General features: G+C 35.3%; 1 protein-coding gene across 2 annotated transcripts in view; it reads left to right on the top strand.

Moving 5' to 3' along the window:
* INPP5F (inositol polyphosphate-5-phosphatase F) overlaps positions 1–15,916 on the top strand; it is an 88,080-nt gene that overhangs the window by 69,276 nt on the left and 2,888 nt on the right. For both annotated transcript variants that reach the window (XM_074286847.1, XM_074286848.1), the window contains 6 exons: positions 8,485–8,602; positions 10,911–11,109; positions 13,041–13,112; positions 13,288–13,361; positions 14,678–14,806; positions 15,288–15,375. In XM_074286847.1, coding sequence (XP_074142948.1) covers positions 8,485–8,602; positions 10,911–11,109; positions 13,041–13,112; positions 13,288–13,361; positions 14,678–14,806; positions 15,288–15,375 — 680 coding nt within the window. The remainder of the gene's footprint in view (positions 1–8,484; positions 8,603–10,910; positions 11,110–13,040; positions 13,113–13,287; positions 13,362–14,677; positions 14,807–15,287; positions 15,376–15,916) is intronic.

Below are 15,916 nucleotides of genomic sequence, written 5' to 3'. Positions count from 1 at the left end.
TTTACTTTACCTTCTGGTTCTGAGGGTATTAAAAAAAAATGATTTCTTGAAATAATATGTTTAGACTCTTTTGTTGTTGTTCAAGACTTTTAAAAATAGTTTAGTTATTCTTAAGTGTTCAATCTGTTTATCTCATGGGATCGTTTCCATTTGGCCAGTTCAAGTTTTGTTTTTGTTTTGTTTTTAAATTTTATAATTATAACATTTTTTTGACAGTACATATGCATGAGTAATTTTTTTTCTTTTTCTTTTTCTTTTTCTTTTTTTTTTTTTTTTTTACAACATTATACCTTGTACTCCCTTCTGTTCCAAATTTTTTTCCCTCCTCTCCACCTCCTCCCCTGGGTGGCAGGCATTCCCATACATATTAAATATTTTATAGTATATCCTAGGTACAATATATATGTGCAGAACCGAATGTTGTTGTTGTTTTTGCAAAGGAAGAATTGTATTTGGAAAATAAAAATAATCTGGGAAGAAAAGCAAAAAAAATACTCACAGTTTACACTCATATCCTAGTGTTCCTTTTCTGGATATAGCTGATTCTGTCCATCATTGATCAATTGGAATTGGATTAGCTCTTCTCTATGTTGAAGATATCCACTTCTATCAAAATACATCCTCATACAGTATCATTGTTGAAGTGTATAATGATCCCCTAGTTCTGCTCGGTTCACTTAGCATCAGTTGATGTAAGTCTCTCCAAGCCTCTCTGTATTCCTCCTGTTGGTCATTTCTTACAGAACAATAATATTCCTTAACATTCATATACCATAATTTGCCCAACCATTCTCCAATTGATGGACATCCATTCATTTTCCAGTTTCTAGCCACTATGAAAAGGGCTGCCACAAACATTTTGGCACATACAGGTCCCTTTCCCTTCTTTAGTATTTCCTTGGGATCTAAGCCCACTAGTAGCACTGCTGGGTCAAAGGGTATGCACAGTTTGATAACTTTTTGGGCATAATTCCAGATTGCTCTCCAGAATGGTTGGATTCTTTCACAACTCCACCAACAATGCATCAGTGTCCCAGTTTTCCCATAGCCCCTCCAACATTCATCGTTATTTGTTCCTGTCATCTTAGCCAACCTGACAGGTGTGTAGTGGTATCTCAGAGTTGTCTTAATTTGCATTTCTCTGATCAATAGTGATTTGGAACACTCTTTCATATGAGTGGAAATAGTTTTAATTTTGTCATCTGAAAATTGTCTGTTCATATCCTTTGACCATTTATCAATTGGAGAATGGCTTGATTTCTTATAAATTAGGGTCAGTTCTCTATATATTTTGGAAATGAGGCCTTTATCAGAACCTTTAATTGTAAAAATGTTTTCCCAATTTGTTACTTCCCTTCTACTCTTGTTTGCATTAGTTTTGTTAGTACAAAAGCTTTTTAATTTGATGTAATCAAAATTTTCTATTTTGTGATCAATAATGATCTCTAGTTCTCCTTGGAAACAAATTCCTTCCTCCTCCACAAATCTGAGAGGTAAACTATCCTATGTTCCTCTAATTTATTTATGATCTCGTTCTTTATGCCTAAATCTTGGACCCATTTTGATCTTATCTTAGTATGTGGTGTTAAATGTGGGTCCATGCCTAGTTTCTGGCATACTAAATTCCAGTTTTCCCAGCAGTTTTTGTCAAATAATGAATTCTTATCCCAAAAGTTGGGATCTTTGAGTTTGTCAAACACTAGATTGCTATTTTTATTCACTATCTTGCCCTGTGAACCTAACCTATTCCACTGATCAACTAGTCTATTTCTTAGCCAATACCAAATGGTTTTGGTGACTGTTGCTTTATAATATAGTTCTAGATCAGGTACAGTTAGACCATCTTCATTTAATTTTTTTTTCATTACTTCCCTTGAAATTCTCGACCTTTTGTTGTTCCATATGAATTCTGTTATTTTTTCTAGGTCATTAAAATAGTTTCTTGGGAGTCTGATTGGTATTGCACTAAATAAATAGATTAGTTTAGGGAGTACTGTCATCTTAATTATATTCGCTCAGCCTATCCAAGAGCACTCAATGTCTTTCCAATTATTTGAATCTGACTTTATTTTTGTGGCAAGTGTTTTGTAATTTTGCTCATATAATTCCTGACTCTCCTTTGGTAGATATATTCCCAAATATTTTATACTATCAACCGTTATTTTGAAAGGAATTTTTCTTTGTATCTCTTGCTCTTGGATTTTGTTGGTAATGTATAAAAATGCTGAGGATTTATGTGGATTTATTTTGTATCCTGCAACTTTGCTAAAGTTCTGAATTATTTCTAATAGCTTTTTAGCAGAGTCTTTGGGGTTCTCTAAGTATACCATCATGTCATCTGCAAAGAGTGATAATTTGATTTCCTCATTTCCTTGTATCTCTTTCTCGGCTCTTATTGCCGAGGCTAGCGTTTCTAGTACTATATTGAATAGTAATTTTGATAGTGGGCAACCTTGTTTCACTCCTGATCTTACAGGGAAAGGTTCCAGTTTATCGCCATTACATATGATGTTTACTGAAGGTTTTAAATATATGCTCCTTATTATTTTAAGGAATAGTCCATTTATTCCTGTACTCTCAAGCGTTTTTAGTAGGAATGGATGTTGGATTTTATCAAATGCTTTTTCTGCATCTATTGAGATGATCATATGGTTTTTATTAATTTGATTATTAATATGGTCAATTATACTAATAGTTTTCCTAATATTAAACCAGCCCTGCATTCCTGGTATAAATCCCACTTGGTCATAGTGTATTATCCTGGGGATGATTTTCTGAAGTCTATTTGCTAATATCTTATTTAAGATTTTAGCATCAATATTCATTAAGGAGATTGGTCTATAGTTTTCTTTCTCAGTTTTCACTCTGCCTAGTTTAGGTATCAGTACCATGTCTGTGTCATAAAAGGAATTTGGTAGGACTCCTTCAATCCCTATTTTTTTAAATAGTTTATATAGCATTGAAGTTAGTTGTTCTTTAAATGTCTGGTAACATTCACATGTAAATCCATCTGGTCCTGGGGATTTTTTCTTAGGGAGTTGGTTAATAGCTTGTTCTGTTTCTTTTTCTAAAATGGGACTATTTAGACTACTTACTTCTTCCTCTGTTAATCTGGCCAAGCTATATTTTTGAAGGTATTCTTCCATTTCATTTAAGTTATCGAATTTATTGGCATAAAGTTAAGCAAAGTAGCTCCTAACTATTGTTCTAATTTCCTCTTCATTAGTGGTGAGTTCTCCCTTTTCATTTTCAAGACTAACAATTTGCTTTTTCTCTTTCCTTATTTTAATCAGGTTTACTAAGAGTTTGTTTTTTTCATAGAACCAACTCTTAGTTTTATTAATTAATTCAATAGTTTTTTTACTTTCAATTTTATTAATCTCACCTTTTATTTTTAGAATTTCAAGTTTTGTGTTTGTCTGGGGGTTTTTAATTTGTTCCTTTTCTAGCAGTTTTAGTTGTAAGCCCAATTCGTTGACCCTCTCTTTCTCTATTTTATGCAAGTAGGCCTCTAGAGATATAAAACTTTCCCTTATTACTGCTTTGACTGTATCCCACACATTTTGGTATGATGTCTCATTATTGTCATTTTCTTGGGTGAAGTTATTAATTATGTCTATGATTTGCTGTTTTACCCAATCATTCTTTAGTATAAGATTATTTAGTTTCCAATTATTTTTTGGTCTATTTTCCCCTGGCTTTTTATTAAATGTAATTTTAATTGCATTGTGGTCTGAAAAGCATGCATTTACTATTTCTGCCTTACTGCATTTTGATTTTGAGGTTTTTTGTATAGGTTCCATGAACTGCTGAGAAGAAAGTATACTCCTTTCTGTCTCCATTTAGCTTTCGCCAAAGATCTATCATATCAAACTTTTCTAGTATTCTATTTACTTCTTTGACTTCTTTCTTATTTATTTTGTGGTTTGATTTATCTAATTCTGAGAGTGCAAGGTTGAGATCTCCCACTATTATAGTTTTGCTGTCTATTTCTTTTTGCAGCTCTCTTAATTTCTCTTTTAAGATTTTAGATGCTGCACCACTTGGTGCATATATGTTTAATATTGATACTGCTTCATTATCTATGCTACCCTTTAGCAGGATATAATGCCCTTCCTTATCTCTTTTAATTAGATCAATTTTTGTTTTTGCTTGATCTGAGATGAGGATCTCTACCCTTGCTTTTTTGGCTTCACCTGAAGCATTGTAGATTCTGCTCCACCCTTTTACTTTTAGTTTGAATGTATCACCCTGTTTCAGGTGTGTTTCCTGTAAACAACATATAGTAAGATTCTGGCTTTTAATCCAGTCTAACTGCTTCCTCTTTATGAGGCAGTTTGCCCCATTCACATTTATGGTTAGAATGACTAATTCTATATTGCTTGCCATTCTGTTAACCCCGGCTTATGCTTTTCTCCTTTCCTTCCCTCTTACCCCCCTACCCAGTATTAAACTTGTGAACACCACTTGTTTTTCACAGCCCTCCCTTTTTAGTATCCCATCCCCACCTTAAAGTTCCTCCCCCTATTTTACCCCTTTTCCTCACAATTTCTGTATTCCCTTCCCCTTAGCTTACTCCTTCCCTCTCACTTTTCAATGAAGTGGAAGAAGTTTCATCATAAATCGAATATGTCTGTTTATACACACTATGTTCATCTCCCTCCTTTCTTTCTCTCAGATATAATAGGTTACCTTTGCCTCTTCATGAGATGTAGTACCACCACTTTACACTTTTTTATGATATAATTTCCTTTCCACCTCAAGTTTCTAGAACAAATTATACATATGTTCTTTACATATTTTTATGGCAGAAGTATAGTTCCCAAGATTTCTTTTTACTTTTTTAGAAATCTCTTGAGTTCTGTATTTGAAGATCAAACATTTTATGTAGGTCTAGTTTTTTCATCAAGAATAGATGGAATTCATTTATTTCGTTAAATGTCCATCTTCTTCCCTGGAAAACTATGCTCATTCTTGCTGGGTAAGTTTTTCTTGGCTGCATATCAAGTTCCTTAGCCTTTCGGAATATCATGTTCCAGGCCCTTCATTCTTTTAATGTGGATGCTGCTAGATCCTGGGTTATCCTTATTGTGGCTCCTCTATATCTGAATTGCTTTTTTCTAGCAGCTTCCAGTATTTTTTCCTTTGTCTGATGGTTCTTGAACTTGGATCTACTGGCTTGTTCTTTTTTGATGATTTCATGAACTACTGTCACACTCAGCTATTAATAGCTTGCTGAGAAGCTCTGTAGATTCAGAATTATTAAATTGCTGGTTTCCCCTTTGACTTGGGACACTTATTCTGGTTATTTCTGTTCAGGCATCTGTTGTGTCCTGCTTTCTAGAGCCCCCAAGTTGAGGTGACAAAGCATACCGTGCTTTCTAGAGCCAGGGTGATTAAGATGGACCTTCCTAGGGGAGAAGGGATGAGGCAGGACTCCTGAGGATGGTGGGAAAATGGAGTCCGTTTATTTCAAGGACTTTCCCCTTTTTATAATGTAACAAAAACAAGCATGTGGGACCATATAAACAACTTGCTATGTAGTTTGCCAGTCTCAACACATGTTGTCACCACCCCCTGACTTCTCAGGAAGGCTGAGAGCCCTTAGGGGAGATGGGGAGCTGAACCCATAGAATCACGTGACCTGAGCCATTTGCTCTTTTACTTCCTTTTGTCAACAATGACCTACCCTATGATTTGGTTGAATGAGGCTAGGGGTACACAAATATCTACTTGTGGAAGCATTTTTTTCCTAGTTAATCTAAGACATTGTCAGCAGGTTCCCTCTGGGCTGAAGGGTCTTATACCTTACCCAGAGTTTCCCCACTGTCTGTGACCCTCTACAGGCATCTACACTGAACTAGAGACTAGAACTGAGCCCCTGCAATGCTCTTAGGATCAGAGCTGTACAGCTAAGTTTTGCTTCAGCTTGTTCCCTTTGGGTACACAATAGGGTTCTCTACTCTTGCTGGGTAACAATGGCCAGATGGTGCTCAGTCCTTCAGCCAGTGCTAGTTCCACAATCCTCTAGGATCACTATCTTTGAGACCCTGGTACTTAAATGACCTGTACCTCATGCTCTGTGGTGGGCATACCTTGTCCCCAGTATCTACAAAAAGTGTTTCCCTTAGCCACCTTGGGCTGGAAGAAAGTATTCACATGCCTTTTTTCGAGTTCCCAACTAGAATTCGTTCTGTGGTATTTTCTAGGTCTTTTGGAGGAGACTTAGAATCTGGGCTTTACTCTTTACTCTCTCTCGCTGACATCTTGACTCTGTCCCTCTGATCTATATGACACTTTTTCTTAAGAGGTCACACCAAAACTGTTATATGCTTCAAAGCCTCATTTTTGCAATGATTTTTTTAAATTAAGCATTTTTTAAATTAATTTTTATAATTATAACATTTTCTTTGGCAGTACATATGCATAGGTAATTTTTTTTTTTTTTTTTACAACATTATCCCTTGTACTCCCTTCTGTTCCGAGTTTTTCCCCTCCTTCCTTCCACCCCCTCCCCTGGATGGCGGGCATTCCCATACATATTAAATATCTTATAGTATATCTTAAGTACAATATATATGTGCAGAACTGAATTTTGTTGTTGTTGTTGTTGTATTCACAAGGTAAAAATAATCTGGGAAGAGAAACAAAACAAAAACCAAAACCAAAAACACCCCAAAAAAACCCAAAAACAATGCTCACAGTTTACACTCATTTCCCAGTGTTCCTTTTCTGGATGTAGCTGATTCTGTCCATCATTGGTCAATTGGAATTGGATTAGCTCTTCTCTATGTTGAAGATATCCACTTCCATCATAATATATCCTCATGTAGTATCATTGTTGAAGTATATAACGATCTTCTGGTTCTGCTCATTTCACTCAGCATCAGTTGATGTAAATCTCTCCAAGCCTCTCTGTATTCCTCCTGTTGGTCATTTCTTACAGAGCAATAATATTCCATAACATTCATATACCATAATTTACCCAACCATTCTCCAAATGATGGACATCCATTCATCTTCCATTTGCAATGATTTTAAGGGCAGCAACTGATGAAAAGTTTTAAAAATTACTAGGATAATATATAACACAAGGCATAGTCAATGCTGAATTTTAATAAGAAATACCAATATTTTAAAAATTTAATAACCTTTCAAATGTTTTTGTAAGTTTGTAGTATTTATACCTTTGAAGTAATTTGACTTTAATACTTATTTAAAATATTGAGGAATACTATATGTGCTTATAGATCCTGTTCACCTGAGTGCCATAATTTGAGCAATATGTGTTGCTGCTCATCTATTTGTGTGTGTGTGTGTGTGGAATAAGATAACCATTTTTGAATGTCTTTAAATTTTATTGAGATGAAGTAGTTCTATAAGCAGTGCTTTTAAGCTTAACTGCACAAAAACTGCACAATTTTTCTTGAGAAAGAGATGCATTATGATCTTACAAGTTTGTCTTCTCAACAGGAGGGAGAGAATTTGGAACACAAAAATAAAGAAACTCTCATGTATATAGAATATAGTAGAAATAATTAGCTCAGTAGTTAATAGAAAATCCCAGTCTAAGTTAACACTTAATCAAGTACGCAAATTAGTGGAAATTCTTAGCATACAAATATATTTTTTAAAGTGATGGAGTTTTAAACAAGAATATTACAGAAGGGATATCAGTGGATTACTAGTTGATTCTCATCTAGCAAACTACAAGACAGGCCTTTTAGTCAGAATGATGGAAAAATGAAGTTTTCTTTGGTCCATCAGGAAAACAAAAGAAAAAAATGCTTTTTCTCCTGGTATATAAAACTAGGAAGGGAGGCAGACCAGAGAGCAAAGCCTCAAAACTTCAAACTCTTTCTTGACTGTAAGGAAATAGAGGGCAAAGTCAGGAGAGATCACAGAAGGCCGGATCTTAAAATTTTGGTTACTGTGTCTGGTCGAGTCATGTTCCTCCTTCAAGGATGAACAACTGCTTTTATTTTCTATAGTCCAAGTTCTGCTATATTTGAAGATCAGTTTTTAAGGGGAGTCCTATTCCATTAGTAAAGAAAAAGCTGCCTCTTCATTTCAGTCCACATGTTTTATTGAGGATCACACTTTGGAATTCATTAATAACAAATAGGTCTTGACATTTGGGTACCATTCTTTCCTGAAAGGGGACTCCTTATCTTAGCAGGAAGGAAAGGCAGAAGCAAGTTATTGTAACCTTCTCTCCATCCCAAGTTACTTACAAGGCAACTTGTAACAGTTGTGGATTAGAACTGCCAAGGATGGCTGAGCAGGCAAGCTTTATAACCAGACATTCCTTCAGTTCTTTAAGGGATAGTGGGAATTCAATCCAATTCACCCGAAATTCTTCTGTAACAGAATCTTGGCTGACTTTTGGAGGGGCATCTTAGAAGTCTTTTTCAGCATCCTGGGTTTTAGACTTGTGTTGCTATTTTCTTAAACCTGATACCAGAACAATCTTTTCTCTCACAGGGTGACTTCACTAGGACTGGTGAAAGGAAATTGGCAGGAGTCATGAAAGATGGAGTTAATTCTGCTAATAGGTATTACCTGAATCGCTTTAAGGATGCTTACAGACAAGCAGTCATAGGTAAGATCCTTTTTCTCTTCTTTAAATTTTGATAGCTAGTCTAGTAATTTCTTTTTTGAGTAAACATTTTTTGGGAAAAAAGGCTGTCAATCTTGAATAAAGTTTCTGCTTTGTAATATATTTTGTATTGTCTACCTTTCCAGACGAGATGACTTAAAAAAAATGATTGTTGATGTCAGTTGCTTAGACTGCTACTAATAAAATAAGCCATCTTTCTCTATAAGTATTTGTCTCTGTGTTTCCAGTGCAACAGAGCCAGTGAAGTTGGAGCAAACAGAATGAAGTGTTTAAAGCCACTGCCTCATAGAATTAAAATTTTATGGCCTCAAAATTTCCTAGTCAGCTTTTAGATCTCATTATTCCTTCCCTTCCCCAATTTTCCTCTTTCTCTCAAAAGCACTACCATCATTGATCTCCAACTCTTCACTTTTACCTCCTCCTATCTAATTGCTTACCATGTTTTGTTAATGGAATCTCTTTAGCATTTTTTTCCCATCTTTTTCTTCTTTACTCAGACAGCTACCCATGGTTCAGATCTTCATCCCCTCTTACCTGACTTACTGCCACAACTTCCTTTGGTGGTCTCTTGTTTTGTCTCTTCGTTTTCCAATTCATTCTCCACCTATTTACCAAATTGATAGTCTGACAACCCAAGAAACTCTGGTGGCTCCCAGATGGCTTCTGAGATAAAATTCAAACTGTTCTCTCACTTAAGTTAACTTGACATTCCTTTTCCCCTGGGTATTCTGTGCTACAGGCACAGCAGAAAGCAAAGAATTCTTTCCTTTCATACCTTTGCCTCTTAAGATGCATTGGTCCCTTCAAGGCTATTTTTAAATGATAGTGCCTTCAAGAAGCCTTTCCAGGTTTTCCTTAGATATTTCTTCTGATCACTTTATGTTTAGTGTGAGTATCCAGTATTTATTTTGAGCATGGAAGAAGGTTTTGGGGCAGCTAGGTTAGGCATTGGAGAGAATGCCAGCCCTGGAGTTGGGAGAACCTGAGTTCAAATGCAGCCTCAGACACTTAGTAGCTGTATGATCCTGGGCAAGTCACTTCACCTTGTTTGCCTCAATTTCTTCATCTGTAGAATGAATGTCAGAAGGAAATGGCAAACTACTGCAATTCCTTTTCCAAGAAAACCCCAAATGGGACTGTGAAGAGTCAGACGTGACTGAAACATTGAATCACAAAGAATATTTAATTCTTTTGAGGGCACAGGGACTGTTGGGTTTCTTTATGTATTTTTAACACCTCACACAGTGCCTGACACATAGTAGGCACTTACAATGTTAGTTGTTTGGATAAAAGTAGGAAACTTCCTTCTCTGGAAAAAAAATTTTTGGTCACTATGGGATCCTTGCCATGGACAAGAGTTGATCTCTTGCTGTAAGCACGGTTTGATTTTTTTTCCCCCTCACAAAAATACCACCTTGCAGATGACTTTGAGGGAATGTTGCATACTAGTTCCTATCTCTGTAGTGCTTTTTTATTTACGAAACTTTTTTCTCAGTCCTTGAAAGTAGAAAGTGAAAGTCTTTTTATCCCATTTAGAGATGTCAGTAGCTGTTCAATGTTAAAAGCCTTGATATCTTGTGAGCTTCCTTTTCGATGACACATGCCTTCTTTTCTATTTTTAAGATTATTAATCATTTTTATAGTTAAGAAAAATATATCTTAGCATACTTAGACTTCTATTGTACAAAAGAATTTCTAATCTTTATCATTTTGTCTTTCTAGATTAATTAATGCTGTTGTGTTTCATTGGTTGAAAATTTATTTTCCCTACATTGTTGTTTTTGTTCACTTATTTTAGTTGTGTCCAACTCATCATGATCCAATATGGAGTTTTCTTGGCAGAGATCTTGGAGTGGTTTGCCATTTCTTTTTCCAGCTTATTAGATAAGGAGATTGGGACAAATAGGCTTAAATGACTTTGCTCAGAGTCCCTTGGTCTGTAAGTGTCAGAGCTTGGATTTGAACTTGGCTCTTCCTGACTTCAGGCCTAGCACTTTATTCATTATATCGTCTATCTACATTTTTTAGTTTACCCATAACCTTTAACCTTTTTAAAGTCAGAATTCATTATAGTTTGTTTTTTTTTAATCAGTATGCATACCTTCAATCTTCATTCTTTGTATTTTTTCTTATATGATAAATGTTTAGGAATTATAGACCTTCTTATTTTCTTAAAAAAATATATTTAAACTAATCCTGTTTTCCATTCTCTTTCCAAAGTATAAATTAAGATAATGACTTTTATTGGCATTTTTTCTACTTTCTCCAATTTCCTCACCTTCTATCTTAGATTTGATGCAAGGCATTCCTGTGACTGAAGATCTCTATTCCATATTTACAAAGGAGAAAGAACATGAGGCTTTGGATAAGGAAAATCAGAGAAGCCACCAGGAACTGATTAGCCAACTTTTACAGAGCTATATGAAATTACTGTTGCCTGATGATGAAAAATTCCATGGGGGATGGGCCCTTATTGATTGTGATCCAAGGTCAGTTTGAATCAGTACTCTTTCTTGACCTTCTGATGCTAATGTTTTAATTAACAGTTGCCAGATAGTATTGGCAGTGTTTACTTAGATAATAAAAGATTTGGACTTCTTTGCATGATGCATGGCAATTTACAAACACTTGGGTATCACATCATTTTAGGTAATTGCATATGGCCTTTAAAGATGTTCCATGTATGCTAGTGGTGCCCTCCTTCAATCTTCCTTTACTCAGATAACTGTGCCGACTCTAAATTGTTTTAATGTTTTGGTATTCGTTCACCCTCTTTTTTTTCACTGCTCAATTTCTACCTTAGTAAATTCTACCATAGAATGATGTGAAAGGCTTTTCTAAACTGCAGTATGCTGCTATCATATGTGTTCTCTACTCAAGTCCTGGTAGCTCATTATGGTGAGGAGGTGGCTTAAGGTTATGCTGCCAGAGCATAATTAGCCCTTGAAAATTCCATCAAGTTGGAATGGTTTTGAGTATAGGTATGATGATGGACTATAAACTGATCTTGTATTCTGTCAGTTGAGGGAGCATCTAAATCATGCATCCTTGAAACAATCTATATGTAAACATCTTGCTTTTAACTTCTTTTCTTCAACTCTTGTCCATTAAACTCAGGAACTTTCCCCCTCTGGCTGCATTCATTTATGGATATCCCAAACACTCCTCATCATGACTGAGAAGTATAATATTGCTAGTGACAGTTGTTTCAAGAAACAGAAAGTGGATTAATTTTGAGATGAAATTACATAGTAGAGAGATCCAGGCCACTAGTCTCCAAAAATGCTTTAAAAACACTTAGAAACCTTCTTCACAAGTTCTGTAAAACCTTCTATATGTAACCAATTTTGGTGTTTCAAAAATATCTTAAAAACTAGATTAAATGATTTATTGTTTTTTTCTTTCTTTAAAAAAAAAATCACTGGTATTCCAATGTTCTAACTTTTTCATCATAAAAATCTGTTAGATAGCCTGAGACTCTTTCCATGTAAATGTTTATATCATCATAAAATCTCTGTAAATAAAACCAAAAGTGCAATATCATTAGGACCGGTTATTCCTTCCCTTCATTATTTAGGGAGATTTTGTTATTTGGACAGTGACAAGTGTAAAAGCAAGGGATTTTTATATAGTTAACATGGACTGTATGAGCTTGCCCTTAGTTTCTCCTGTGTTTCATATAGTGGTGTCAATGTAGGAGTCCCAGTGGCTGATGAGAGAGAATACAAATAAAACTGTCATGGAAAAGTTTTAACCAAGAATATACATGTTCTACATGTACTATTTCTTTTGTGCCCCCATAAGAATACTATTGGTTGATGTTTTTTCACTTTGACAATTGATAGTCAAGAAATAATGCTGAATCTTATTACTTTATTATACTGAAATTTCAATTTTTTTTTTCCATGACAATTGGGGTTAAGTGATTTGCCCAGGGTCACACAGCCAGAAAGTGTTAAATGTCTGAGGCCATATTTGAACTCAGGTCCTTCTGACTTTAGGACTTTCACCTACCTGCCCCTCAATTTATTATCTTAATGGAGATTGAGTTTTCTATTCCCTTAATTTACTAGTTCTCTAAAATAAGCTCGAGAGGGGACCACATAACAATAAGTTAATAGTGTTTCTCAGCCTCTTTATTTTTGCTCTGTTTTATACTTTTTTCTACAACCTGCTAAGTTTAACAGCTGTTTCCTTCCAAAATTCCAGGGTTTTTTTTGTTTTTGTTTTTTTAATGAGAAAAGAGTTAGTTAACAATAATCAGAATAGTGTTAAGTCCTCATTATTTGTGGATAAACTATATATTTTATCTATAGATTTTAACCAGTTCTATTTGTCTTTATGCAAAATTGTAGTTGATGGTTTGAAATATGGGTTGTTGTGAAAATAATTTTTCCCTAATCCCTGCCATATTTTTTAGCCTTATTGATGCTACTCATAAAGATGTGGATGTGCTGCTACTGCTTTCTAACTCTGCATACTACGTGGCCTAGTAAGTTGCACATTGATTAAAAAAGCTCTGATTTAAAAAATTAGATGATTTCTTCAATCAAATGTCATTTTTATAAGATTGTTATTTCTAACAGCTTAAAAGTTCTTGATTATTTTATGTACTCATGCTGCAAGTTGTCTTGTTAAATCTTTATTCTACTTCTTTCTCTATCTAGTTATGATGAGGAGGTTGATAAAGTAAATCAGTATCAAAGACTGAGCCTGGAAAACTTGGAGAAAATAGAAATAGGTAAAATTTAAATATTTAGATTGTTTACATATTAATCTGTTTCTTTAAAGGGCATTTTGGTTTAAGCAACTAATATGATTGTTTTAGAACCAGAAAGTTTCTTGAATTTTGGGGAATTTTTCTAACTTCTCGGTGAATAGCTCTCAGTATTTTGGCCCTGTGAGCCAAACAGACAAGACAGATTTCTTTTTAAAAAAGTCATGATTGAGATGTGAAGTTTTGAGTTAAAAACTTCACAATCTGGTTCAAGAATTCCAAAATCCCTCTCACTGACCATACCATATTGACTTTCCTCCTCTCCCTCTGTCTTTCCTTCACAAGCCCTACTCTTCACCCATTATCCTCTCCCCAACCCCTCATCTGTCTGTCTCTCTCCAGCCTTTAATGTTCTTGATTATCTTCTCTTTGATATTCTTTCTTTTCTGGATTTTTGGGGTTCTTTTCTCCTGGTTGTCTTCCTAACAATCTGATCATTCCTCACGCCCAGAGGCGTGAGTTTTGTTCTGGGCCTTCTTCTGTCCTGCCTTATTGGTGATCTCATTAGCTCTACTATGGATTTAATTACCATTTGGGTTCTGGTAATTCTCATACCCACTTATCCTGCCTTAACTTTAGCTAACTTCCTGTCTCACATCTCCAATTGGCTTTAAGATATCTCACACTGAATATTCAGTAGACATCTTAACTCAGCCTGTCCAAAAGTAGACTTGTGAACTTGCCCCAGACAACCCTTTGCGCCCCTGCTTTCCGCATCGCCGGAGAACTGTGCCTGCCCAGGGTTGTCCTTGGCAACTCTTACCACACCACTCCCACAGCTCATCTCTGGCCAGGACCTACCTGGGGCTTGTCCACCTTCTGAATGTGCCCCTTTTCTTCTCTGTTCTGCTCCTTCTGCTGCAGGCCCCTCTTACCTCAGCCCTGACTAAGGAGGCTTCCTAAAGGGTGGATCACCAGGTGTCCCTCCCATTTCCCTCTTGCCTCCTGGACCAAATGCTTCCCTGGCTTCCTTTAAGTTCCAACTAAAAGTCCTTTCTATAGGAAGACTTTCCCAATCCCTCTTAAAATTTTAGGTCTTTTATTTCCTATTTACCCATCATAGAGTTTTTGCTTCTCATCTTTCCCATTAGATCATCAGCTTTTTGAGAGCAGGGAATTTCTTCTTCCCCAGAATTTAGCACATAGTAGGTGTTTATTGATTAAATAAGATTGACAGAAAAGTATTCTAAATGCATAGTTGTTGATAGAAAATATATTAAATGGTGTTTGGATTGTCTTAAAGGTCATTTAAACTATATGATATTCATTTGGGTTTCTAGGTCCTGAGCCCACTCTTTTTGGGAAACCAAAGTTTTCCTGCATGAGGTTACACTATAAGTATAAAGAAGCAACTGGCTATTTTCATACCCTTCGAGCAGTGGTGCGTAACTCAGAAGAGGATGGAAAAGGTAAAGATAATAAGAGAAATTGTGTCTTCATTCTGAGTGGAGATAGATGAGCCTCAGTAGATGATTTATCCTGAGATGGGATGCAATTTTTAAAAAGCAACAGAGGATGTAGAACGTAGATTATATTGATGTAATTCTCAGTGATGGAAAGTCTCAGTGTGACCTTGCAGTAAATTATATAGCTGCAGACACATTTTTACATCCCCTATTTTATACAAATGTCAGAACTTATTATTCTTTTAGGGATATAGCATATAGTGTTTTCTGCACGTGTTAACCACTTAGCATTAAAGTTGGAGGAAAAAGATTTAAGTTATTAAAGCTGTATTAAGACTTTTGGGGATTTTTTTGATGGGGATAAATTTTTTTTTCCCATTTAAAAAAAAAGTAGACTAGATTGCATCAAATTTCATTTTAGATTAGATTGGCTCTTTTAAAAATGTATATTTTGAAGGCTCACAGGATGTAAACTGGGTTTCAGATACTCTTCAATGCATTGCAGAGATGCTACAGATCACCAAGCAAGCCATGGGTTTAGATGTACCCATCATAGAGAAAAAACTTGAGAGGTGAGTGAATTTATTGCCTACTCCTGGCTTTTAGAGTGTCAAGGAAAAAAAAGGGGCAAGTATGTGTATATGTTATGTGTGTATATGCATGTGTATGTATATATAGATATGTATGGGGGTATAGAGAGACAGAGTGAGAAGAAGGGAAGGAAGGATATTTCTTAGACTTCTAAAATAATAAAAAGAAATATTTTGCCTTCAAGCAGGGCAAGGCCAGCTAGTTTAAGGGACAAACTTCAGAGGTATAAGGTACTTTGAACTCAAAAAAATTCAGGGAAATTTCAAAACAAATTTTAACAGTTAAATATTGTCTTGGAACCCAAATTAACATTCTGCAAAATACTAGGGTTTTTTCAGAATATGGAATAGAAGATGCAATTTGCAAATTATGCAAAATAGCATTTAAAAATTGAATATTTTTCACCAGTTTTTCTAAAGACAGTAATCTATTTCAAAGGATTAGATTTAGATCATCTAATTTTAGCTTTTTGGCATCAAATATAAGTACTGAAATACATAAATAGGCATCTTATGAATCCTA

Source organism: Sminthopsis crassicaudata, chromosome 2 (assembly GCF_048593235.1).
Source record: "Sminthopsis crassicaudata isolate SCR6 chromosome 2, ASM4859323v1, whole genome shotgun sequence".
In the NCBI taxonomy this organism is placed as follows: domain Eukaryota; kingdom Metazoa; phylum Chordata; class Mammalia; order Dasyuromorphia; family Dasyuridae; genus Sminthopsis; species Sminthopsis crassicaudata.
Note: the sequence above shows the minus strand (reverse complement) of the source record. Positions and strands in the feature narration are given on the sequence as shown.